Source organism: Aspergillus alliaceus, assembly GCF_009176365.1.
Source record: "Aspergillus alliaceus strain CBS 536.65 unplaced genomic scaffold BDW43scaffold_30, whole genome shotgun sequence".
Lineage (NCBI taxonomy): Eukaryota > Fungi > Ascomycota > Eurotiomycetes > Eurotiales > Aspergillaceae > Aspergillus > Aspergillus alliaceus.
In genome coordinates, this window is record NW_022474713.1 from 310,309 (window position 1) to 335,748 (window position 25,440).

The following is a 25,440-nucleotide window of genomic DNA, read 5'->3' on the forward strand; positions in this document are numbered from 1 at the left end:
ACCTTTGCACGGGAAAGGCTCCTCCTGTGATATGTCTTTTAAGATCTATCACAGATAAAATCGTTTAGCAGTAGAAAAGGACTAAGGGGCCATTTAAATCAACATTCCCATCGTCATAATCTTCCAGCAATAGTACATATTCCACGAGTCTTTACTACAGAAAACACTCGTCTCTAAACTCATTAGCAGGAGAGAAATTTTCTGATGCCATTGCTACTTCTGGAGGGTATTCATCCGTCATCGCCCCTGTTTCCCGCCCTTGACACTGGTCCCAATGATAGATATGTCACATCTATGAATCGGGGTATTAGTCCTAGTAATCGACACCATCCACCGCCCTCTTGGTATCTGAGTGGACGATCAGGTCTTTCAAGCTGTTCCGGCACACTGGAGATCGTCCCGCCCGCTTCATCCAGGAAGCCACCAAGCCCTGACAAATTCCCTTCTGGACGTGTCCTACGCACTAGTATACCCTGCCAGACTATACCATAGCTCCAACGATCATGTATGCAGGTATATACCTTGTACTGACTCGGGGTCGACTTAGTGATTAGCTTACGATGCGTTCATTAGACTGGCTGAATTGGGTGTCTGATGAGAGAAATGTATGAAATATTGGCCTTACAGTCGGGTAAATCACTTGAAATTGTTGTTCTGCTTGAAGCTGATGACACTATTAGCTCTGTACAGAATGTATGTTTCTGATTAGCACCGTACAACCTGCTGGCTAAGAAGTCTCGGGTTATTCCGATATGGATATACGGAGTAGAGCACGGGGAAATTATTGTCTGCATCTTCAAAATTCTTTTCCCTCGGCTTTAAATAGGAACCATTGTCACCTTCCAGACCTTCTAACGAAAAATAGCGCGATCTGAAAGTCCCGACTAGGTGGCACTGAGATCTACCCCTGTCACTTTAACCCTGGCCTTTGCATATGCGATATCGGTTCGGACCATTGTATGCATCCCCAATGCAATCAACTTCGGGGAACTTCTTCCCCCCGCTGCTCTGTGTCTAATTTATAGATAGACTTCAGTTCCTCCCCGCTGCCCTCAATATAAGTTCTCGTTCGGACATATACCCTAGTTCTACAATCATTTTTTACTCCAACAAGCACCTACCATATCTTATACTCTTCAACAAAACCCCCTGCTTTATTTCTGTCTTTCTTCCCCGTATTGGCACCACTGCGCCGAGGACGATATAGATCTCTAATGGCACTCTGAGCCCCTATACATCATCATACTGTCTCTTCACTTGCACATTTAATACCATCTCATTATTATCCTCAAACTTCAAGCATCCTGCGGCAGCTATATACTCACCTGAAGTACACCGACATTACTCATTGGGCTCACTGAGCCGTGGTGTAGCGTCAGTGCTTACCCCTTAAGCGACGTCGAGTTACCGTTCAGCCCCATCGATATGAATTTCACTGTAGCTTGGCCGTCATTGCATTTCTTAATAGGAGGAGCCTCCTTCGTGTTAACCACCATTGTCACTCTCCTCGACGGCTTATGCTTGAGATCTTTCAAACACCTATCATCTAATATCCGCTCAATCGAGTCCGCCGTTCTTGTCCTGAACGTCGTGAGCTGCGTTGCACTAGCCGTTGCGACCTTATCCCGGGCGACGGATACTAAGAATGACAATATAGGACAGTCGAGCGGATGGAGAAGACGCGTGTATTGCGTCACGGTTGTCTACTTGGCTGTAGCCATTGGAGTAACTGCAGGCGGAATAGCATGGAGCACAGCCCAGGTCATGACGGAGTCAAAGAGAATGCCGCTGAGTTCGTCCCAGCGACTGTTGATGATCATCCGTACTGTGATATGGGCAATTTTTGTTCTTGTCCAGGGTCTCCTTGGTGGCCTTCTCCTGATGATGACGCTAGCAAAACAGATGAGCCGCAGCAGATGTTCAAGTTCGCTTTCCCACGATCTTGAGACTCTCCAAGAACAGTTAGTCGTAGACTACAGGCAGGGGTCGGCAAAATCACAGCTGATAACTGAGTCGCGAAAAAATTCCGCAGACCAGAAGTGGAGCTGCGATGGATTGACTACAACCCAGCCTTCTACTGCGTCTTTGATCTCAAAGCGTTACTCAGGCCGGACACTGTATCAACAGGATTCCAAGCACGGCTCTCTCGAGTTATATCCACCATTGAGTTACCCCGAATGCGTTGTGATGCGCGGCAAAGTCGGTCACTGCCCAAACAAACATGACAGTTGCCCTGCTGGGACCGTTAGAGACGCTGGATTGCGCAAAGCGCAGGAAAATGTTCCAGAAATCAGGTGCTCTTTGGATACCTTGCGGCGGCAATCCTCCTTAAGGAGGTCGACGGACACCTGGAATTCTTTACAGTCGGAGGTTCCCAGCAGAAGTGCCCCCCCAAAGGTACAATTGTCCGATGAGAGCAATATCCACCCACTTTTTCGTTCCAACAGCCCAACCCCACCTCCTACAGCTATGCCTGGAACTACTGTTATTGCATCTCCAGCAGCTGGACAAACAATCTCTATCAAGGCATTGTACAGGATGAGGTCCACTCATTCACTGCAATCCTATATTCCAAGAAGCAGGTCCCCTCTGTTTGAGCGGATTGACCAAGCAGATGAAGCTGTACGCCCAAAGCAAGGACCAGCTCATAGTCGAGGTGGGCTTAACCGTGACCAGAGCTCCACAATACCAAGCTTTGTCATAGCTGCTGATTTGCGGCGGAGCATAACACAATATGAGAAGAGGTATGAATTGATAGAAACGCCTCATGAAAGCTAGGGAATGGTGGCTCGTTGAAGATGTCATTGAGTTATGGCTTTCCTTTGTTGTAATTTATTTTGTCTTGTTATTAGATATCCCAGGCATAGCACATTTCCTGTAACCAGTGTCTCTTACCTATTAAAATTTTAAATCAAGTGATTGAGTGATAATGGATCCTCCCTAACTCACCGTCGTTCGGCATTAAGTCGGTTATGATACGTCTGCTACAGGATATACTGTATATCTTGTCATTTTACAGTGAATGTGGAAATGTGCTGGCAGCTTGTAGAATTATGAGTGGCCACGGCTCGGCTAAAGAAGATATTAACAGTAATCTCTCCCAATTTAGACACCCCGGGCGAGGCCCTACGTATTTCCAGTAGGGTGAGGCTGAATGAGTTTCAGGCCCAGCATCATAATGTACTGTGCAACATATCGTACCACACCAACTTCAGCATACTAATGAGAATAAAATATTACAACCAGGTCTAACAACAACCTTGCAATGGCCTCCAGCAGACCACATGGTGTAAAATGCTTGTCGAGGTCATGCATGATATGATGTTGCTAATGTTGGTACTCTGGCTACGGTAGTCACCAATACACCAGGATGGAAGTGACGGTGAGGGTGGAGAATGCGCAGAGCTATGCATGTTCAGTTTTCCTGGTAATGCCGACTTATCTCCTTCGCAAGGTTAGCACGTTTAACAGATTTCTTCTTACGGTGAGAGGGTATCGGGGGGCTTTGCGCTGCCTCCTTGAAATAGCGGTTTCGCTCGTGGCTGGAGGTGACAAGATCCCAATTGGCATGACTACATGTAGGAAAGCAAGTAGATAGAGCTAATGTCTCCTTCTGATTTTCTTGTCCAATGCAAAACGGCATTACATCTTCATGTGGACCTTTCTTCCCTCGACTGCTTAGGCATCATGTGGTTTGAAGGAGTTTTGGGACATTAGACATGGTTATGATAGACATTGTCGCGACAAAGGTAGGGAACAGCATATAATTCATGCTGAAAATATCTCTGATACGTGTTTCATCTCATCGTTCAATGTATCTGTCTATTCTCAGTTTTTTACTTGGTACCTCCGCCAAATTCTTTTAGTTGTGACTGAAACAATGATATCTTACTGTGTAGGCAAATTATATATTTCTAGAACTAGTAATATAGTTGATCCATTGCTGAACTAAGGGCGATGATTAAGGGTACTCTAATTATTCTATATATATTTTGTCACTTCCTTGCACAAAAGCCTTAAAAAGAATTTTAGGACATGTACCTTCTATTAAAAGATATGATAAGATACCTAGGTGTACGCAAATTTGTATGTATCTGTCGGTAGAAACAATTAAGTATTCTACGCGAAATAGTTGGGTTTTCTTTGTTTTTTACCTTTTTTATTTTTTATTTTTTACCATACAGTAGTTAGCTAGCTTGCACCTAGCCAGAAACAGTACCATACCAGGATTACTTGAGGTATTACACCAGATGGACCAACTTAAAGCAGGGGAAAGAACGAGAGTATTGAAAAACAAGAAACGAAAAAAAAAGGAAAATGAATACAACAACTGATTATCACCCTTGCATTCCACCGCTTGAGGACTCTTTTCATTTCCTAAATCACCTCTCTTTCCTATGATTGTCTCGTTCTATACCGTTGCATTTCAGGGTACTTTTACTTAGTACCTATTCTCTTACTCTTCCTCTTTGCGCCACCCTTGCTAACCGTCACTAGACCCAGTCAAAATCCTGCGGCCAACCCGGTAATACGACAACTAAACCAAACCAAACTCAGGTTGGCAGGGCACTGGTGCTCTACTAGTACCTCTTAGAATTCCTTTTCACCTTCCATACTTACTACTATTCAGCCCCGGAATATTGCTTCATTATTCCTCCCCTCCCCGCTCTCTCACAGCTAGTGGATTCTTGACCTGTGTTTCTCCTCCTGAGCATCTTTGCTATCTAAAATTTCCTCTTCCTTGTTCCGTCTCTTTATTCTCCATCTTGTCTTAACGAGCCGTTTCAACCTTCCACTTATAAAAATCAACACCTCTGGAGTACAGCCATCGTGACCTGACTTTCTTTCAGTATATCATCGTCCAGGTCCCTCTCTTCTCCTTCCATTTAAGATTGCACCCTTCCTTCGCTTCTTTGTAAATCCCGTTCCTCCCAATTCCTGCTACTGTAGGAGCTCTCGTACAACACGTCCTCCTACTTGACTTACTACTTCCGGCGATTAAAATCTACTTTTTACCTTTTCTCACGCTGATCCACTTCGCCGAACCTCTTTTTACTTTATCCACTTGCTACTATTACCTACTTCACAACTTGCAACAACCCCTTCCCTCCCCTGCCAGTTATATGCTCCGTTGCATTTAATCTCTTGGTAGGTTGATTCACTGATGGGTTTCTTAATTGTCTCTTTACCGCACTTCTCTTCCTCTCCTTTCTCAACTGCAGCGTTTTTTCCCTTTGATTAACGCACGCCCTTAGCATCTTTCACCTACTCATCCACACGGTGCTTTTAGCCATTTACGTATCGCATTGTCTCTACTTGTGCAATCTCTGAACTACACTCATTTTATCTCTCTCTTCCCCCTCTGTATGACTTCTCCCATCTCTCAGCATCTCTACCTTTATCCGCCTTGCGTTTTCCGGTGGCTTCTCCCAGTGTCCACTACCGTTTATATACATGCGATATGTTTAGTTGGCTACATTTTTGTGTCTTCTGTTTCTGATTGAGTGCTCTCGCCCATCAATGATGTACGCATAATCGATGTCCGTCTTTCTCCCTTCTCTTTCTTCTTTTCTTTTTCTTTTTTTCCCTCACATCATCTCTCTTTCTTTCTCTCGCCATTCCTATGTGCTGTATTTTCTGTCTATTTTCCGGGTATATTTGTTTTTCTTCTTCTTCTTCTTCTTCTTCTTCTTCTTCTTTTTTTTTCTTCTCTCTAACTCATTTATATTGAGTGCTCCTATAAATTTTGTTTTATTCGATACTTGGAGATTTTTCTTTCTCTATTTTTGCACCTTGTGTCTTTAGCTGACACCTAATGCTACAGAACAGCGATGGCGGGCGTCAAACGTAAACTTGACTCTAGCAAAGGACCAACTGCAATCCCGCCTGGCAGCGCAACAGGCACAGGAGCTTCCCCCAAAACGCCCAGTAAGTTTTACAGAGTGCTTGCTATCAATCCTTTGTTGATACTAATTACCACATAGACTTCACAGGCGATGATACCGCTCATATCCGTGTGACACGGAGTCTACGTGCAAGTCAAGATGCGCGTGCCCACCAATCTGATAACAACAAGAACAGTAACAGCACCCCAATGCATAATAAGAGTAGTAATCATCGCCCTTTGTCGCGCATAATTACGCTAAGTACCCGTGCTGCCCGAGCTAATACCGCTGCAAGAAATGCATTGAATAATGCAACAAATAATGCAGTGAACAGCTCAACAAATGCTGCTCGTGAAACTCGGGCTTCTCGAACACGGGCTGCAGTCCCTACTGCTGCAACAGCAGCCGCATCTGCACCAACTCAGCTTGACGGTACAGCATTGAATGCTCCTGAAACCCCACGGTCCAAGCGGGTTAGACGTGGTCCAGCGGTCGAAGAAACACCAAGAAGTACGAGACAGTCAGCTAGGCTGCGGTCCCATGTCAGCACAGCCTTCAATGATAGCACTTCTTCTGAAGCAATTTTAGCCAAACAACCAGAAGCAAGCCCTTCTAAGGGCATCACTCCTGGTAGTAAGACTCGGAACAGAAATCGGCAAATTCCAGATGCTGCAACTGACGCTACTCAAAGCGGTATTGGACCTGCTGCTGCCATTGCTATGAAAACCACATCTCCGGATGACATTATGCCCGAAGCTGTTGAAGGGCCTAGCAAAACAGAGGGCGATCAAAACTTGGATATAATTGCGGAACCTTCCCAAGCTGGAGAGGAAATCCCAAGGGATACCATGTATCAAGAAGGCAAGCAAGAGACAAATGAAGCGGGAATCTATGCAATTGAGGGTATGCCCAGTCCTGCAAAGACCCTCAGTTCGTCTGGGTCCCGAAAGCGCAGATCTACAGAGGCAGAAAACAACGTCACTACGGAGATTGGTAGTGTTACCAATTTTCCGCACAAGAAATTGAAACTGGAGGATGGGGAACTCGATCGACCGGTAGAGCACCAATCGCAGGACAGCACCGACAGCAAAAATACGTCGCACTCTTCTGACGACGGCGTGGAGGAATCTAAGGCTGATGATGAATCCCGCCAAATTACGGAAGATATTGAAGGATCGACTCCGGAGAATACCACAGAGCCTACGACTGGAAAAGCAGTTCGTGGCGGGCGTAATCGGGGGCGCGGCCGTGGCGGGCGTAGCAGAGCTGCGGCACGCTCTGGGTCAAGCAAACGAGGTCGTGGTGGCGCTCGTGCTGCTCGTGGTGGGCGCACTGGGCGCCAATGTGATCGGTCAAGTGATATCGAGCACGATCGTTCCCCGTCCCCGAGTGCAGCTACCCAAAAACTCCGGGACCGTCAAAGGGAACTAGACAAGGCATTCAGGAAGGTGGCAGCTGCCCAGCGACTGGCTTTGGCTGTCTTGGCTTCACAGTCCCAGAAAAAGCTCTCCCGTGATAAAAACGCCCATAAGAATGTACCAGAGTATGAAGAAATTAATTCGCTTCTCAAGGCGAGGCTCGAAGAGAGAGTGGAGATTTTTCGCCACGAATACGGGCTCAAAGTTGAGCAAGAAAACAGGCTCTTTGCTGCCAATAAAGAAGCAGTCGAGGAAAGGTTTAAAGTAAGTCAGGATTTACCTCAAATGTCTCTCTTCTCTGAGCCAGATATGGCTGCTAACAAATAACATTAGGCGTCCGCTCGGCACATCAAAGAGGAGCATTTCTTTGCAAGCAAGGGAGAGTACATGGCGTTCGTTGAAGGCCGACGTGCCGCAGAGGATGATGAACATACTGAGGTATACCCTTCTTCGTATTCAATATTATACATGCATAATAGACTCACCCCGTGGCCCTAGACCGATGACTCTGAAACTGAACCTGAGCGCATTGTCCCACCAGCAAAGGAAGTCGTGAGGGGGTTTAACTCCTCCTTTGTGCGAAACCCTGCTGGGGCCGCTTCCTACGATCGTGCTAGGTATGGCTGGGATGATTTCGTTCAGCGTGCTAAGTTCGGCGATGATATCGATCCACGAATGAAGGAGATGAGGGAAGCCGGCCCGTTTGCTGGCTTTTCTGCTCGAGAAATTATCGACCTCCTACTAGAGGCGACTGGCATCGTTGAGGTGCACCAGAAAGCTACCGCAGGGAATCAGTTTAACCTTGCATTACCTGATACGCGCCCGACAGCTTTGTTCGCATTGGCTGATGCGGCAGCCGCTGAGCTTCCTCGTCCTACCATATCCCAAACCACACCGCGACTTTCGGCACACAGGGCCCTTCTTCCGCAGCCCTCTCAGGTGGCCCATGGGCCGACGGATCCTCGATCCTTTGTGCTCCCACCTCCCACGCAGCGTCAGCAGCCCCGTCGTCTCCTCCCCGCAGGGCAGCAAATTCCGCCCATCAGTGAACAACTCGGTCTTCCAGATCCATTTACAAGTAGGGGTGGTCCTCCCCAGCTTCCCCCTCCTCCAGGGTCTAACTTCCAACGACCTCCGCTACCTAATTACCTGGCAGGCCATCACCCGCAGAGTTTGTATTATCCGCCGCCTCCTGGCCCTCGCCCTCCATATTAGACAATTTCCGATGGGCAGTGCAACCTTATGTTCGTTTTTTAATTTCCACTATATCGTGTCCTTTCTTTTTATGCCATAGGGAGCCTATATCACTTGAATTTCTCAGTGTTCAAATGTACGGAGCTTTGGTCTACGCTAAAACAGTAATGCTGGTTCACATCAGGAGTTATTTGCAGGGTGGGGCTCTTTTTGTTGTCACATTTTCTCTCTCTCAATCTTTAGCTTTGTTTTGATTCTGAATTTCACTCGATGAGAGGTTCAGAGAGGCTTCTGGGCGGTGCTAAACTATCCATAGCTGGACTAAAGTATCCACCAAATATTTACCTGTATCTGTATTAATACACGAATTGGATGCCTTTCACGACCCTCAGCAATCCCATTCCACTTCTTAGCTTTTCTTTTCTTTTCATTTCCCTTTGAATTTGCTGGTATCGATGACTAAGATCTAACGATCTAACGATCTATAATTAATCAATTGGAAGTGGAAGACCCACTGTGTATCAGAATGAATAATGATGACTCCTCTCGGATGACTCCTCGACTTCCCCCCCGATTGGGTCTAGTCCCGCGGGCGGGGCTTGAGGCTGCTTTTTGCATTGATCTTTTCTGCTAGATTGACTCTCTCTTATATCAGTCGACTTTCTCCCGTCAATCTGTGCAACGGTCAAGGGTTTCACTTGCACGGTTCTCCATCACACGACAGCTTTAACTTCACATCACCCCCACCTCACAGATTCCCCCCTCTTCTCTCTGCTCCAGTCGCCTCCCACGAGTAAATCATAATTTCCTCCAAACTTGAACACAAAAGAGAAATCTGAATTATGGCGGTACGCGCACAATTCGAGAACTCCAACGAGTAAGTGGGACGCACTTTCTAGCTTTCCCCTTCGGATAGGTGGATGGGAGAGAAAGCAGAGGGGGAGGGATAAAAAAAACCCCCGCTGCCTCCCAACTCCCACTATGTACATTACATGAACTAACCGTGATACTATCTACTTAGTGTTGGTGTCTTCTCTCGTCTTACTAATTCATATGCGATTGTCGCAATTGGAGCCTCCGAGAACTTCTACAGGTATGTTCGGCTGTACACAGGTTACCATGACATCAGGTAACTGACTTCCGCAGTGTATTTGAGGCCGAACTCCAAGATGTCATTCCTATCTGCCACGCTACTATTGCTGGAACTAGAATTGTTGGCCGTCTAACAGCGGGGTATGTCTTCCAAAACCACCATATCACTGCTCTAAATCATGCGATGGTGAAATCAAACTCACGCGTGAAACAGTAACCGCAAAGGCCTTCTGGTCCCCACTACCACCACAGACCAAGAATTGCAACATCTACGGAATACACTTCCAGACTCGGTCAGGATTCAACGGATAGAAGAACGTCTCTCGGCGTTGGGAAATGTCATTTGCTGTAATGACCATGTAGCCTTGATACATCCGGATCTAGAGCGTGAAACGGAAGAAATGTACCGTCCCTTGACATTATATTGGTACAAAGTATAAAAGCTGATGAGCTCCACTAGAATCGCTGACGTTCTTGGCGTTGAAGTCTTCCGACAAACTATTGCGGACAACGTCTTGACGGGCTCCTACATGGCTCTTTCTAATCAAGGCGGTATCGTTCACCCCAAGACCTCCATCCGCGATCAGGACGAGCTTTCCTCGCTACTCCAGGTGCCCCTCGTCGCTGGTAGTGTTAACCGTGGTAGTGCTGTTGTTGGAGCCGGTATGGTTGTCAACGACTGGTTGGCTGTAACGGGACTGGATACGACAGCGACTGAATTGAGCGTTATTGAGAGCGTGTTCCGGTTGGGAGAGATGGGCCCTCGCGGTGTTGGTATGGGTAATGCTAACAAGGAGAGTATCGTGGAGAGTTTCTATTAGATGTTATCATTCGGAACTGATTTATTCGAATTGGCCGTGGTTGAGTGTGCGCACGCAGGCTGGCTTGCTTGCAACATGGCGTGACTCCTTCGGTCTGTCTCTGATTCTTGACTACATTTTGAACATAGGAGATGGTCAATAATGACCCAATAGTGATCTGGTACTACACTTGGTGTCTTGACCGTTATCAATCTAGGCACTATATTATCTAGAAGCTGTTGATATGGAGTGAGAATTGGTTCATTTCGCCTGAAATGAACAGTGGAATCCGGCTATATAAATGGTAGATATGTCTACCTACCAAATCCAACCCAACGCACGTGACTACCCTGAGAAAAGAAGAAAGAAGGGATAAAGGCATAGGTGAAAGTCGACTAGTTATACAAATTCAGGGAGTTGATTTGTCTCATTCCTGTGTTCCAGTATGCTCTTTTTGCTGGCATCTTGGCAAGTATGCAACCACACTTAGCGGGTATGAGGGGTATTGAATGGATAAATATAAAACAAAGTAAGCGGGGAAAGTGTAAGTAAAAAGACTTAGACGGTAGATAGAGGTAGGAAGTGGGGTAAATGGAGAGATAGAAAAGAAGAACCTGATACCTGGGCGTAGCTTTCAAAAGATGTAACGGATCAGACTCCGTAAAACACCAGTCCAGAAATATTGGTAAGAATATTAAAGTATTCCCAGTAAGACGATTCATACCTTTCCTTCAATCTCAGGTTGAGATGGTTTGAGATTGTTCACATCGGTGATATACTCAACTTTAGATGAGGATTGATCTACGGCATGAATCAATCCCGACGGGTTGCAAGAGTTCTCATCGTCTGGCGGAGGCGGAGGAGGTGGGGGTGGTGGAGTGAATTCGTTGTTTTCGCTCTTGTCATCAATCTCATCACTTTGTATTCTCTTTGCATTATCGACGTTTTGTGGATCATCTCCAGGACTCATTGGAGGCGGCGGCGGCGGAGGTGGCGGAGTTGAGGATCTTGGTCTCTTTGAAGAAATGTACTCGCCCATGTTAGAATCTCCTGCAGTACCATCTTCTCTCTTCCGTTTTACACCTCCTCGAAGTTCTTCTGCAATCAGGCGCGTGCCATTCTCATCGACCTTATCTCCCTCATCGTCCGACATCTTCACATCTAGCGCTTCTTCTTCTTCATCATCACTGGGAGCTTGGGGTGTTTCTGTCTTCGAGTCCATGCCCTTGGCTTGCTTATCCGTTTTCCGCTGCTCGTGAGCTCGATGCTTCGCAACGGCTTTGTCAAAAAACTCTTTGCAGTATTTTTTGACTTTCTTCTGCTGCTTTTCGCTGATCTTAGTAGGGTCCTCGACTCGGCTATTTTTGAAGTCCGAGTTGACCAGTTTCTTTGCCACCTATTCGGCAGTAAGGTCAGCATGTGTGCTGTGTACTCTAGGCAAACAAGGAACTTACATCCTTGGCATAGCGCTTCAGATCATCTTTTGGGAGCTTGTGCTTGAATTTATCTACTACATATTTTATGTGTGGAAATAACTGACGCAAAGTTAGCCTTCCAGTTCAATCTTCAACACCAATCGACACTCACCGTATTTTCGTAGACCTTCTTTTGTTTCTCCTCACTGTAGCTCCTCCACTTCTCCTGTGCCTCTTTTTTATCGGGAATTGGTTTAGATACCTGTGGCGTACCAGGCGACCCCCCCTTCTCCTTAGGCGTGTTCTCCTTGGCATTCATGATGCCATCGATGATGTCTTGCAGTGCTTTGTCTCTCGACTCCTTTGGAGGCGGAGGAAGTTGAGGTGCCGGCTTAATTGGTCTGGTCCATGTGGTATCCCCACGAGCTGAGTAATAGTATGTCCTGCCATTTGATTCGGCGGCGAACCATCCTGCCGGAAGTGGATTGAACTGACGACGAAAGGACCTTGGTCCGTGATGATGAGGGTTTCTTTGTCCGTAACCCCCCCGAGACTGAGCTGCAGGTCCCCGGGGAGCCTCAATTGATCGCGACCTTGACCGACTGCGTGACTTTGACCGCCGTCGCTGATCCCGAGTGGTTTCCCGTCGTTCGAATTGATTGACAGCTTGTGTGGTGGCGTTCGGATCCCTCTTCATGCGGGGAATCCGATAGCCCACCTCCAGGGTCGACCAGACTTGCAGAAGAGTAGTGGCCTTCTTCTCGACACGCTTATCTCCACAGCTTGTCAGTGGCTTGATAGTAGTCTCTATCTTTGAGTCAATAATTTTATTCCGCGTGAGGCGTGGGAATTTATCCAGAATATCCAAAATCTGCAGAACAACGTTGAAATCATCCTTCCACATAGTAAGCTGTGAATTGAGTATCTGATATCCATGCATCTTCACCACACGGTTCCGAACACGCTCATCATCACAGCGTTGAATTCGCCCCAGAAGCTTAACCGCAATCCATTTCTCCTGGCACTGCATTAGAGCCGCCATAACCTTGGTGACACCGTTCTCTTCCAAAGACTTTGGTTGCACGCTATCCACATATTCTTCGTCATCCTCACCCATCTTCTTCTTGCGTGGTCGCTTTGCCACCGCCGTATCCCAACCGTCTGCATCCTCAATTCCCAGAGCTTCAATCGTAGCATTGGACAGCTTCGTGGCACGCTCTGTCTGGGTTCTCCCACCAATGAACCCCGTACAGATTGGTTCTCCGCAGTAGCAAGGTTGAGGGTCTGCTCCATAGCGATCGACATTGTAGTTAAAAACTAACTCCTCGCCGGCTTGAATATCCCGTTCGGCAAAGATACCCATGCGGAGCTTCTCCCCGACGACCCACTTGTCGACATAGCAGTTTGGGTTGCATGAGTGGTTACAGAACCGGCCCAGGTTACCCCTTTTGGTCGCATCGACAAATTCACCTTTGCTGAGCGACATGAAATAGAAATGCTTGATTCCCTCTTCATCGTACTGCCTCATGCGCCGTCGAAACTGGCCTTCGTTGATAACTTCACCCACATACTCATAGATAAACTGATGCGGTCGCAAGTTGGCCTCGGCACGGAGACCGAACCCTTTCTTTTCTGTTTTTATCACGGCTACCTGCGCGTACTTCTTGCGTTGGAATCGTTGATTTTGGCAATCCACTCCACATCCACAATCGCCTACACACTCAATCTTGGTTGCGCGGTTGATACAGTCGGAGTCCTCTCCGCATGCCAGATTTTTGGAGACAGACGGTTCTAATTCGTGCGTTAGAATAGGATCCAAATATAAATGTCTGTGGGAGAAAGGGGGGAGGATTTATGTAATTCAAATTCAAGGCACAGTGTGATACAACTTGGAATGGGGAATCAAAAGCGCAATAGACGACTGGCATTCTTAACAACGTGCTGTTGAGATTTCCGGGATGAGGTGACATGCATACAAAGAAAGTCCGGGAAAAAAAGGGGGAGAAGGAAAATGGAATGAAGAAAGCAAAACTGTAGCTCACCCCATTCTTCAGCACAATCACACTCCATCGCATGTTCAGTATATCCCATGTATTTGTTAGCGTAGGTGCAAGTGTCCATCAGCTCAAAAGACGCCTGGGCCTCGGCCGTGCTATCTGGGAGATGCGAGAAAAGCTGCGGCGGCCGCGCGACAACCTTCTGGGAGGAGCTACGAGTCAATTTAGGAGGCTGCCCAGGCTCCTGTTTGACAGTGATGCCACCTCCAACTTTCCCCTCCACATTTGCGGCATGATCTGTCTCCTCTTCCTTTTTGATAGGGGTCCGGGATGATGACCGTGACTTGACCGTAGCATCATTATTCTGAGCAATTGTAGAAGGCGAACGGGACCCCCCGTTGGGCTCATCCTTAAGTAAGGCACTTCCGTCGTTTGAAAAGGGGGCATCAGTGGCTCTGTCGGGCTCCAGCTTCATCGCGGTAACCGCATCTGCTACGGATTCTGACTGACGGTCCGCATAGTCATGAGGGGACATGACGACACGGACGACGCGCGCCAGCTACCGGAGCTAGCAAGAGAAATGCGCTGGGGAAGGTAAGGATAGCGTCTGTGTCGTAATGGCAAATGGGTGGAAGATAGGATGCAGTGTCGCGATGGGAAGGGAGGAAAGAGAAAAGAAGACGAGGGAAAGCGAAGCGATGAGGGGAGAGAAAATGGAATACTCGAGTGAACCAGAAGTCAAGTCGAAGTCACCTTTTTTTTTCCCTTCTCCCGCGGGTGCCAAGAAACATTCAGAAAAATATATATAATAAAAGAAAGGAAAAGATTAAATCAACGGATTATTACACTTCTAATCTCAGAACGAGGGGAAGAAAGATAGCGAATATTCTTTCCTAAATTCTTTTCATTGATCCATTCACTCTTAACCTCTTCCTAGCTAATTTTATGCCTGCTGTTTGAATTTCACATTTCTCATCCACCAACTCTCGGATTGAGCCTCAAGCCGACGAGGAACCTAGTTGAAGAATTGAATAGAGCGAAACAGCTTCTAAAGTAACAGCGATCGAGTAGGGTGCCTTGCGAGAAACTTTGTTGATCTGCCAAAACACTCCCGACCCGTCGACGCGCTTCGCAATGATGGTGATGCAGAAGAGTGATACCACCAATAACCTTGTGGCTCTTTCACGATCCTGCCCCTGTACTTGGAGAACCTCCCTTCTTCCTCTTCCTCCTTCGCCTATTCTATACCTATCCGCTCTTCGTGTTGTTTTGGCTTGGTCACGAACTTGGAATCTCGATCTATCATCTGCAAGGCATAGGCTTTTGTGTGAAGTAGCATTGACGAGTATCCACCCTTAAGCGGCCAGATGATTATTTACCCTGTAAGCTTCTGTGGGACGGCTAGGAAAAGATTAATACTATAGGGTAAGTGGAAGCGTAGTGACAGCCATTTCCTCGTAGGGAGATAAAGACAGGGTAACTACTCCACGGACTCTAGGAGCCCCCCCAAGAAAAAGATAAAAGGGAGAGAGGGAGAGAGAGAGAGAGAGAGAAGGGGCTAATATTCATCTCACTAAGCTGATCAAGCAGCAATATGCGATGAATATAAGCCATGTTTGTGTGTTATGTTAAAATTCTACCAGTCCCTGGATACTGCAGTTAATTATGGGATAGGAAAGGGGAGGACAAGTACTTTCCGAGGGTTGCTTCCACTACTCGTACTTGTCCTCGAGCGAGATTTGGTGCCGTCAAAAATCCAATACAAATCCGCGGGCTTTGGAAGCTCCAATATAAACCGGTCTAGTCCCTTGCCCATGTAGATATATGATCTAGCTCGGGAGGGGAGCGCACGATATCGGAGACCGGAGGGATCTGCAAGGACAAACTTTTGGATAAAACATAATTGTGTTTAGTATGACACGCCATGAAGAGGGGCGGGGTTGAAACCTTGGTATTTTCCTATTCTTCCCAATGGGGGTGATTTCGGGGCGCGTAGCGATTGGGTGAGGCTATCGCAAAATGGGAGTCGGAGGTGCATTGTTGGCCGGCATGTACAGTAATTAAGCGAACAATTCCACGACAGAAAATTATTGGTACATGCGTACGGAGTATTGTGGATGGTATTTATGATCATTTGTCATGAGGATTGATTCGTGCATAATGGAGACCGGGTGAGATCCCGTGCATGAACAGGTGTTGTTGCCCCCTTCCTTTCTTCACTACTCCGTGGATTTTCATGTATTTGAAGACACACAAAACATCGGAGGGGGGAGAAAGGAACTAGAGAACGGGTAAGCGCGGCAGCAAAGCTGAAAGAGATACACCGTAGGTACTAAAATCCCCCTAAAAAGAAAGGAACAAGAAAAAGGTGAGAACCTGGGAGATAATACGGCAATCATAGCCTGAATGGTACGGATGATAAAATACTTTCATTTCGCCCCAATGACAGTGGAGAATGGGGGGAAGGCTAAGCAGAACTTTTCTCCGTAGGTACGTATGTACTATTGTGTACAGTATATACATACATACATACAATTACGGGTATTAATCAGTGTTTGACCGAGGATGATATATGTACGTTGAAATGGTTATTTCTTGATCGGGATCCTATTGTGTCTCTTCTGAGGTATCGCGCAATTTTCATCCTAATTAATGCCAATCAATCATTCAAGTAGAGTGGTACCGAGAACCAGGTAACTACTTACTGGTACCCTAATCCCCGAGTATGGTGGACCGTACCGTACCAGACTTCGGTACAAGCGCGCCGGGTACCTGAGAGGTGGGGCCTAGAGACCATTCCGCTTTGCCAGAAAGTCACCGAGACTTATCTATGGAATACTTTTTAATATCTATGACAGGCGAACTTGTTCTGGAACTCAAATACACCATCTTTGTTGCAGAAGTTCATTATTGGATACCACGTTACCAGCGGAAGAGAAGAGAAAGAAGAAGAAAAAGGAAATGTCATCTTAAACAAACCTGTTAATTGATTTGACTTCAATGTTCTGCTTGTGTGTCTGCGCTTGCATACTCACTTCATATGTGCTCTGGAGACGAAGAAAAGTTGTTAGACGGATTGGACGTGAGAAACAGGCTGTCGAATGTAAGACTATAATACGACTATCTGACAGTTGATTCAAGCCGGCGGGGCGCTGCTTCTCCCTGCATGCCGATGGTTCTCATGTATGTACTGTATCGATCAACTAGGTACAGTAGGTATGTACAGGATTGACCCAATATACAATCGGCTGCTAATAACGCAACGATCAGTCAAATGAAAATCGGCGGCAATACGGGGAGGTTCACTACCACTAAAACGACAACGTCGTACTAGTGGAGGTTCACAAGCGCGCTGGTAGCATTAGGTTTCCTGTCCTGTGGATGAAGAATCCGGTTGTTTCATCTACACGCATTTTCTCCTGCTGGTGGGGTCATGGTTGCTGGCGGCTCCTCCGCCTGTCACTCTGAAGAACAATTCCCAAAATCTTGGTCTTTCTACTACATTCGCCATTTCGGTTTCAAGTTGCTTACTTTGATATCACGATCTTATAAGGCTTGTATTTTTACTTCAACACATCATAGATAGCTCATGCCTCACATCTCACTCCCCAACAAAAGAAAAGAAAAAGACAAACAACAAGCTACCTGTGACCAGAGCGTTCAGATTCATGCTGGGGTTGTCCTTGCAGTCATCGTTCCATCGCCTTCTTTAGTAATGGGAAGCATCTATTGATCCAGCCTCCAGGAATTTTGCAGTTGCGTCTAATTGCGGAGCCTTCCACCCCACTCTGCGGTTATCAACTAACCATCTTCGTTGCTATCAACTGTCTGCCAGTCATTGCGAGGTGCATTCCCGCTATCTTCGATAGGGCCAATGCATGTCTTTGCTAAATAATAATAATACTAATAATAATGATAATTACGATAACAATAACAATAAGTACTCTGTAACGAATAAATACAAAGAAGAGAAAAAATTTTCTTTAATTCTATGTCTACCGTAAGTACACGAAGATGGGATCGACCGCACTACTTGCACCGGGACCTACTCTGTATACCCCCGAAACTGCCCTCCCCTCAAGCTTCAGCTCTGACTTTTGAGCAACCTGTCGGCTTTAGTCTGTTGACCCAACATCTTGGGGCGCCATTATCGACCTATCATTCCTAGTCGGCTAGCGCTCGAGATAGTTTAGTATATTACTTACTTCCCGCGCGGAAGGGTCCTTTATTTATTTATTTTTTCTCATGTTGGACCGCAAAGAAGAGTCAATCCTCATGGTATGGCTAGGCCGTTGTTCCTTTTTTTACTTCTGTTCCCTCACACCCAACCAATTTTTTTTATCTTGTTTTCTAGATAGAACCTAAAACAAGAAAAGAAAAAATACTTTTCTCTTATGGACTCCGTAATTAGGGAGCACAACAGTAGCTTCAACACTACTGCTGCTGCATTGGTTTATTCCCTCTCCGTCCATCGCCTCGCAGCTTTATGCATAGTTAGTCTCTCTCCGTTTTCGCAGCCCTCCAGTCTGATCCTCTCTCGGATAATCCAGGACTAATGTGCCCCTCCACAGGAGGTAGGTTGATCTCTTTCTTTCGGATCCTTCCCTCCCCGTGGCGAAAGATACCAACGTTTGGAACCATCTGAAACCGTCATTTTTGAAACACACTTTTCATCTTGGTAGATTTCAGCCTATCCCACCTTGGGCTTGGTTGATTTTGCTGCCACTAGTTCTTTTGCTCTGTGGCTCCATCCTTTCTCTCTTTTCTTCTTCTAGTAGGGACACTAAGGAGGAACGTCCCTGCAGTTTCCCTCAGACTAAACGGACGCATACTTGCGGCATCAACTCTGTCCTGTGCAATCCCGAATTAAAAGTCCGTTTGGCTCAGAAACGTTCCTGAGGAGAGATAGAGTGTTACTTGGCTACTGCATTGACTCCCTCTGGTATCCCTTTCTTCCCTCCTAGACCACAGACTTGTCAATTCTCTCCGAGCTTGGTGGCAGTATGCATTGTTGAAACGGGCTTTTTTTTCTTTTTCTTTTTTCTTTTCCTTCTATTTTTTACCCTTAGGAGAGAATCCTCTCTAGTATCTCTTGTCACGGACAACGTTCCCTCGTCTCCGCTCAATCAGAGCCTTTATCCACTTTGTTTCCATGTTTTTTTCTCTCTTTGCGTTTGGCTTTCCTAAACTTTCCCTGCAACGACGTGACTGCGGCATAAAAGTAACATATCGATGATCCTCCTGCTTCTACTTTCTTGGAGGTTTGCTCTAGAGCCTCTTCCCTTTATTTACACTACTATCCAGTGCCTTAGGTGAAGACCTCTGATGAATTTAATTCCTTGTGAATGTTAGCCCATCATTCAATGCCTGCTGTCCGATTATTGTGCGTTATCATCAATCCTTCCTCTCATTCACTGTTCATTATACAGCTGTGACTTGTATTTATTTCCTTTCTGTCACTCGTTGCATCACTAATTTCTTTCTGATTGCTCTCTGGGCTACCACGTGTTTATACATTGAGTAGACGCATCAATCCGCTTGGGAGGCACTGTGGTCATTTACCTTAGTTGGCGTTTGTTTTGCTTTCTATGCCCTGCAGCGTAGTCGCGTGACGCGTCTTACTCTGTATACATTCGTTACAACTTTCCTTGTTGTTGTTGTTGTTCCTCCTCTTCTCCTTCTGGTTTGCTTGTCCGAGGATCTCTGCTGTGACGGAAGCCAGCTGTATTTGCTTCCATGGTCCGCTGGATATGTCGAATTTACCAGAAAGACCATGGACCGAGGAGGAGAAGGTAAGAATATGTGTTTTTCATCTTTACTTGCCGTCTTTATCTTGATCTTACGGGGGAGGGGGGGGTTCCCTCCAATTTCCATTGGTTTCGTTTCAAACCGATGGACATCAGAATGCCCCATGGGTTGTTAAATGTACAGATCGTTGGCTGACGGAGAATATCCCGGGATGTAGTACACTCTGCTTACCGAAATACTGAAGAAGGCCGGAGTCCCTTCCAGTCATCTGGTCAAGATGATCCGGGATTTCAATATTACCCCAAGCTGGGCGGATATCCCGCTTCCTCCAGGTACAGACTGCCGGCACCTTTCACTTGTCCTCCGCTTTTCTGCAACTTGGGTTTAGGAGACTCACGCCTTACCGATATAGAAAACGGACCATCCCGCAAAGAGGGATCATTTCTAACCCAGATTGCTAATCTGTCCTCCCAGGCCGTTCCCTAAACTCTTGTCAGCTGGCATTTTACAGTATGTGTCCACAACATGTTCCAATGCCTGTCAACCCAGGCTTTACATCCTTCCATCCTCCGCGCCATGAATCATCAGCCCCCACGGCTATTGCGCTTGACAACAGTCAAACCCGAAAGCGGCTCCTTTTCCCCTCTGACAAGCCAATGTTGGCCCCGCGTGCGATTCAGCCCCGCCCAACGGCCAGTACAGCCTCGTTCAGCAGCGAGAGTGGCGCATCAGCCTTGTTGTCCCCGGGTTCGGAGAGCATTCCCACCCGCGGTGAACCACCACGAAAACGTGGTCGACCAAGCAAAGCCGAATCAGAGAGGCGAAAAGCGGCCGCTGAGGCTCGCGGAGAAACATACCCACCTCCTAGACGAGCCAGCTCCAACAAAATGAAAGCCCCTTCGACACCAACCAGTCCTTCGAGCGTTGAACCCCTGGCACCCTCTTTTATCCCTCAAACTAGTGGTAGCATGCAGTCGAATATACCACAATCTGAACTGCAATACGCACCCCCTCCCGGAAGGCCCCCACTGCCTTCCGGGCCTCGTGAAGATGAGAGGATAAGGGATGCCCCCCACCGTGACATAAGGCCGACTATGAGGGACCTTCCGCGACCATCGGAACTGAGACAGGCGTTACCCTCCCCACATACACTTCATTTAGGCCACAGGGAGACAATCACGCGCATGGGATCTGGGGAGCGGTCATTTGAGGCACCCCCACCAGATCGGATATCCTTCGGTGATAGTAGCCGAAGACCTCTCCTCCATCCTCGTCCAGATGAACCATCCATCCAAAACCCGGAACTACCTCTGCACTCGGTCGAGAAACGAGTCGAATGACCTCGAATAATTCGGTGTCCCCACCGTATAAGTTTGCTAATTCGAAATGCCATTAAAACACGACGTACGATCTATACTGTCGATCATGATATAGATAGCATTGATTTGGATAGGTACAAATCGAAAGCTACGAGCGACACGCACCTCAACACATGCTTTCTTTCTTTCTCGCATATCTTTCTACTTTCTGCTACAAATAATGTGGGCAAATTAAAGAACACTCTCGCTCCTTCTTTGGACAGCCCCATCTCTTTATCGTTATATTTAAGTTGGTAAGCCCAACGATTTGGGTCTATCCAATGATCTTGACAAACCCTGACATGTCCTGTATGCAAGTTCTGGTTCAGTGGACTACTAAAAGTACAGGGCAAATATACAGCCGTCACAGATGAAGTCAGAGCTGAATCCTTCCTTTTTCTCCTGTTACGTTCGATCTGTATGCTGATGCTCCATGACGAACTGAGTTGACATGAATATAATGCCATACCGCATAGCGATGTTTGCTCTTTTGCTTCCCTATTTATCGTTCTTTGTGTTTTCGCTTTCTAGTACAGTAAATTATATCTCTCCGCCCCGTTTTGCGACACATGGAAGGCTTTTAGTTCAACCGAACATCTTGAAAGGGGCACTATAGGTCTCTTTGTTTTTATGGAATCTTTTTCTCTCACTTCCTGGAAATGGCTGGCAGATTTCGAATATTAATGTCCTGTTATGTACAGTTACTATCTACGATGATATAGGCCTATATACGTACAGATTTGGCGTCTTATAGGTTGAGAAGATACTCATTCCATATCTACAGGTAAATAGTGCATGACCATACATATTGTATACACATTGCATGGCATTGTGGGCTGCACAACCACAGTCATAGTTGAGTGACTCCAAAGGCACCGACCGAAACTTTGCGTCTTAAGACCACCCTTCAATGTAACAAGTGCGTATGGCACAGACGTACATCTGTTATCACTAGAAAATATGTAGCAATACATATTCACCAATATGCAAATATCAGAGGGGAATGGGGTTTAGGGTGGGGAAACAGCCGCATTGAGATTTCCCCTTCCGTCTGAAAAGGGCCCCGTGAACCGTTCAATTCTTACAACGGAGGTTCACTGTGCTTCAAGGACCTGTTTTCGTAACTATTAGATAAAGACTAACTTGTATAGGGGTGCTCTAATAAGGGAGCCTCGGGGCCAGTTGAAAGTATCTAAGTATGCGATAATGTTTTATGGGCGTTGTTAATGAAGCGGGCAGCCAAATGACCAGGGGCTATTCTTGATTCTCGGGGGTTATAGCCGCTATGTCATGCCTCTGTTGCTGCCTCTTAAGCTCCAATTGAGCTCGTATAGCGCTCACGGCGGAAGTTAGACTCGGACTCGATGGTTTTGCAAGTCTTCTGCCAATATCTGGAACAGTTCCGGGGATTTTTTCTTCTACTAGTTTCATCACATCATCTTTTCCATCCACGCGACGAGTTAAATACACCTTTGGCGTAGTACCCTGACGAGGGAGACTGCGGGCTCGGATACGCTCAATTTCCTGCCGATAGGCGGTCTCGTAGATATCAAATTCAGCTGCACCTGGTGATTCGCTCACAATAGGGTACCGGTCAATTTCAGAAGGCTCGGCAGATAACAAGGTATCCGGTTCATCAAAGATGTAATCCATGCTGGAGTCACCAGTATCCGTGGGAGGTGAGCCGGTATAAGTAGAAGGTCCAATACATAAGAACGGGAACTCTTCTTCCAATGGATCCCGTGCATGTCCTCGCGTTCCCTCAATGCTGCGTTTGGTAAGAACAGAACTAGTCCGCGACAGTGGCACTTGAGGTGATGAAGACCCGGGCGTGTTTATCGTTTGTGGGTCATCGACAGATTCTCTGAGTAGTTTGCCGCTACGTATGAATCCCGAGTCTCTTCTCTCGGGTCTAATGCTTGCAGTATGCTTACTGCTGCTGTGTGTCACAAGATCTTGCTTCCCAGAGATATTGGAGCCAGTGTTGTCTAATGGCTGCGAAAGTGGTTCTTCGTGATGCAAATGATACCCTTTGAGAACATCATCGCGTTGCCGGGCACTTCTATTGTATGTGTTCAAGCTCTGGCTTTTGTTGGGATGTGGAACATTCTCAGCTGCGAAACTTTCTTCTGGGTCCATCTCAAGGGGAGGTTGAACAAAGTGCGTCTCATACTCCTGCCCAAGAATACTCTGCATAGGCTGATCTACCTTAGAAGGGTCAATCAATCTCTTAAAATTCTTCACAGCTTTCATCTGAAACTTTCCGTTAGCTTGCCTCACCACGGATAGAATTGGTACAATGCTTACTACAGCTAGGACATGACCGATAGTCTTTGTGATAGCTGAATTCATTTCCTCTTCGGTCGGAAGCCCAATGATTTCCGCTGTATTCTCGCTCTCTGGCAATAGAGGGTCCAGACCGCTCCTTGTCACCCAGGGGTGCTCCTGAAATTTTTTTCTATAAGCGATATTCTATCATGATGGTGATGTTCCATCTATCTCACTTACTCGCAATTCACTCATTTGTATCCTTTTAGTCGGATCTTTCTCTAGAATTCGCGACATCAAGTCCTTGAAGTTTTCGTCGTTTTCTCCCTCGCATACCACTGGGTCAGTCTTGATGGCCTCGTAGAGCTCAAAAATGCTCTGCTTCTCGAAGGGCAATCTGCCGTACCGCAGACAGTACAATGTAACTCCCATAGACCATATGTCGGCTGCTTTTCCCGAGACATCTCCGTGTTTGACAACGCACAGCTCTGGCGGAAGGAAAGCAGGTGAACCAGCTGATTTTGCCGTGAACATGTCTGAGTCTTTCTCAAACATCTCCGACACTCCAAAGTCCACTACCTTGAGAACGTCGTCGCTCGTTATGAGGCAGTTATCCGGTTTGATATCACGATGTACAATGCCCTGGGCGTGCAGATATTCTATTCCCAAGATAAGATCGCGAAACCAACAGCGGCAGAGTTCGTCATCGTAGGGGTCGGCTCTTTCTTCAAGTCCAACTTTCATAACTACCCCTTTCTTACACATCTCCATGACCATGTATAGAGAATCCTCCGTCGGATCATCCAAGACCTCAGTCAAAGACACCAAATTGTGATGATGTAGTTTCTTCATGATAGCTATTTCTTCTTTGATAAGGTAAAGAGCGTTGCCTTTCTGATCTGCATCTTCCAGTGAACGACGGTGAAGTGGAGAATTGAAGCCATCTGACGGGCGTTTAGGACCCCGAGGCCTGCGTAACAAGTGAGACTGGGCGCGCTTCCTTAGCCGTGCCTTGGAGAATTCCTTGACAGCCTGATCCAGTAAACGAGTTGTTAGCTAGGCGTTTGCTTGTCCTTCTTGTGCCAAGATAAAATAATTCTTCAAGTAGGGTTCAAAGATCGAGGGGAGCCCTTACGTATTCGTTTCCAAACTGATCAATAGCAAGATGCACGGCTCCAAAAGAACCTCTACCAATCTCTTGTTTGATCACATATTGGTTGATTCTATGCTCAGCGGTCCCATCATCCTGGCTAGTAGTATATTCAGATCGAGCATTCAGCGTTTCCTATCGCTAGCCCAGTCAGCTTCCTAGACCCGATAAATGTGCAGTTTCTGAAGAACCACCTTGACTGGACGTCTAGCTATCGGGTTCCGGCGATGATGCCTCCGTGGACTCTCATATGAAGGTGTAGAACTGAAGCCGTGTTTTTTAGCAACCCAGTCATTTACCCAAATGATAAGGGTGATCAAGAAGGAACTCATCATGAGAAAGACGGGGAGGGGAGACCAAAGTGCTGTGGAGCTTACGCATAACGAATTGGTCGCGGATGATGAAGCCCCGGGCGACCACCAGAAAATTGATCAGCATCCTGGGAGGGGCCGACATTTTCGTTGGCCATTGAATACGAGGATCAACGGAATGGCAACAAGGAATATCCCCAAAATACCAGGAGGGCAAAAAAAGTCTAAAGTTGGGGAGGGGCTTTCTATTTCTCAAGTTTGAGATAGCAATGATGCGAAACCCGGGTGCCTACGCAGATGTGGGGAAGAAGGTGGGCTGCACGAGAGAGGAGGGGGAGGAGAGAGGGAGACGGGAAAAGATAAGCCACAACAACGGTGGAAGTCAAAAGAGGTTAGTAATGGTCCTATAACACAGGTACCATAATTCAGGCTCTAAGTGCGTTGATGGCAAGACGATTCGAGAATGGAGTTGGGATATACACAGATAAATCTAGGGCGGTTTTTTTTTAAAAAAGAAAAAAAAAAGAAAAGAAAAGAAAAGAAAGAAAGAGCAAACAAACAAACAAACAAATTAAAACCGACGAGGGAAAATGAACAGAAGGAGGAAGGTATCTTTAATAGTCATCGAGTGTTATAAAAAGAAAAGGAACGAAAACAATTTCCGGTTGGGATCCTCAGGCACAAAATAGGATGTAAATCTTGCTTATCGATAACCGTCGGATCTTATTTAGGATCGCTCACCGCCACGAGCATACCGATCCGTCCACTTAAACGAGCCTAATTCAACTGTGTCTGGAGATATTC

At 46.6% G+C, this 25,440-nt stretch overlaps 6 protein-coding genes across 6 annotated transcripts; 4 read left to right on the top strand and 2 right to left on the bottom strand.

The window, feature by feature from the left end:
• Positions 1–1,425: 1,425 nt before the first annotated feature.
• Positions 1,426–2,778, top strand: BDW43DRAFT_312452 (uncharacterized protein; the record flags this gene model as incomplete). Its single annotated transcript, XM_032047374.1, has 1 exon — positions 1,426–2,778. The coding sequence occupies one exon, from the start codon at positions 1,426–1,428 to the stop codon at positions 2,776–2,778; it is 1,353 nt and encodes a 450-aa protein (XP_031898970.1).
• A 2,579-nt stretch (positions 2,779–5,357) lies between these two features.
• Positions 5,358–8,668, top strand: BDW43DRAFT_126738 (uncharacterized protein). The gene is made up of 4 exons (XM_032038131.1): positions 5,358–5,928; positions 5,985–7,567; positions 7,637–7,741; positions 7,802–8,668. The coding sequence occupies exons 1-4, from the start codon at positions 5,832–5,834 to the stop codon at positions 8,516–8,518; spliced, it is 2,502 nt and encodes an 833-aa protein (XP_031898971.1). The 5' UTR covers positions 5,358–5,831; the 3' UTR covers positions 8,519–8,668.
• Positions 8,669–9,146: 478 nt separating this feature from the next.
• On the top strand, positions 9,147–10,759 carry BDW43DRAFT_126750 (translation initiation factor 6). The gene is made up of 5 exons (XM_032038132.1): positions 9,147–9,374; positions 9,519–9,590; positions 9,644–9,730; positions 9,804–9,992; positions 10,050–10,759. Exons 1-5 carry the CDS (start codon positions 9,340–9,342, stop codon positions 10,408–10,410), a joined length of 744 nt encoding a protein of 247 aa, XP_031898972.1. The 5' UTR covers positions 9,147–9,339; the 3' UTR covers positions 10,411–10,759.
• set2 (SET and WW domain protein) lies at positions 10,759–14,514 on the bottom strand. Its single transcript, XM_032038133.1, has 4 exons — positions 13,847–14,514; positions 11,977–13,595; positions 11,844–11,924; positions 10,759–11,785 (listed from the first exon to the last, which is right to left on the bottom strand). Exons 1-4 carry the CDS (start codon positions 14,334–14,336, stop codon positions 11,108–11,110), a joined length of 2,868 nt encoding a protein of 955 aa, XP_031898973.1. The 5' UTR covers positions 14,337–14,514; the 3' UTR covers positions 10,759–11,107.
• Positions 14,515–18,999: 4,485 nt separating this feature from the next.
• BDW43DRAFT_126834 (putative AT DNA binding protein) lies at positions 19,000–20,931 on the top strand. Its single transcript, XM_032038134.1, has 3 exons — positions 19,000–19,593; positions 19,767–19,881; positions 20,024–20,931. Exons 1-3 carry the CDS (start codon positions 19,552–19,554, stop codon positions 20,887–20,889), a joined length of 1,023 nt encoding a protein of 340 aa, XP_031898974.1. The 5' UTR covers positions 19,000–19,551; the 3' UTR covers positions 20,890–20,931.
• A 687-nt stretch (positions 20,932–21,618) lies between these two features.
• Positions 21,619–24,941, bottom strand: BDW43DRAFT_280614 (putative calcium/calmodulin dependent protein kinase). The gene is made up of 6 exons (XM_032042421.1): positions 24,703–24,941; positions 24,520–24,589; positions 24,311–24,460; positions 23,416–24,207; positions 23,215–23,352; positions 21,619–23,160 (listed from the first exon to the last, which is right to left on the bottom strand). Exons 1-6 carry the CDS (start codon positions 24,792–24,794, stop codon positions 22,162–22,164), a joined length of 2,241 nt encoding a protein of 746 aa, XP_031898975.1. The 5' UTR covers positions 24,795–24,941; the 3' UTR covers positions 21,619–22,161.
• Positions 24,942–25,440: the final 499 nt, after the last annotated feature.

Coding starts and splice junctions, on each gene's coding strand:
- BDW43DRAFT_126738 (XM_032038131.1), top strand. CDS start 5,832: ATGGCGGGCGTCAAACGTAAACTTGACTCTAGCAAAGGACCAACTGCA. Junction 7,568..7,636: donor CAGTCGAGGAAAGGTTTAAA/GTAAGTCAGGAT, acceptor AAATAACATTAG/GCGTCCGCTCGGCACATCAA. Junction 7,742..7,801: donor AGGATGATGAACATACTGAG/GTATACCCTTCT, acceptor CCGTGGCCCTAG/ACCGATGACTCTGAAACTGA.
- BDW43DRAFT_126750 (XM_032038132.1), top strand. CDS start 9,340: ATGGCGGTACGCGCACAATTCGAGAACTCCAACGA. Junction 9,591..9,643: donor GCCTCCGAGAACTTCTACAG/GTATGTTCGGCT, acceptor TGACTTCCGCAG/TGTATTTGAGGCCGAACTCC. Junction 9,993..10,049: donor GAGCGTGAAACGGAAGAAAT/GTACCGTCCCTT, acceptor GAGCTCCACTAG/AATCGCTGACGTTCTTGGCG.
- set2 (XM_032038133.1), bottom strand. CDS start 14,336: ATGTCCCCTCATGACTATGCGGACCGTCAGTCAGAATCCGTAGCAGAT. Junction 13,596..13,846: donor TGATTGTGCTGAAGAATGGG/GTGAGCTACAGT, acceptor CGCACGAATTAG/AACCGTCTGTCTCCAAAAAT. Junction 11,925..11,976: donor AGAAGGTCTACGAAAATACG/GTGAGTGTCGAT, acceptor ACTTTGCGTCAG/TTATTTCCACACATAAAATA.
- BDW43DRAFT_126834 (XM_032038134.1), top strand. CDS start 19,552: ATGTCGAATTTACCAGAAAGACCATGGACCGAGGAGGAGAAG. Junction 19,594..19,766: donor CATGGACCGAGGAGGAGAAG/GTAAGAATATGT, acceptor CCCGGGATGTAG/TACACTCTGCTTACCGAAAT. Junction 19,882..20,023: donor GGATATCCCGCTTCCTCCAG/GTACAGACTGCC, acceptor CTGTCCTCCCAG/GCCGTTCCCTAAACTCTTGT.
- BDW43DRAFT_280614 (XM_032042421.1), bottom strand. CDS start 24,794: ATGGCCAACGAAAATGTCGGCCCCTCCCAGGATGCTGATCAATTTTCT. Junction 24,590..24,702: donor CCGCGACCAATTCGTTATGC/GTAAGCTCCACA, acceptor ACACGGCTTCAG/TTCTACACCTTCATATGAGA. Junction 24,461..24,519: donor TAGCTAGACGTCCAGTCAAG/GTGGTTCTTCAG, acceptor GGCTAGCGATAG/GAAACGCTGAATGCTCGATC.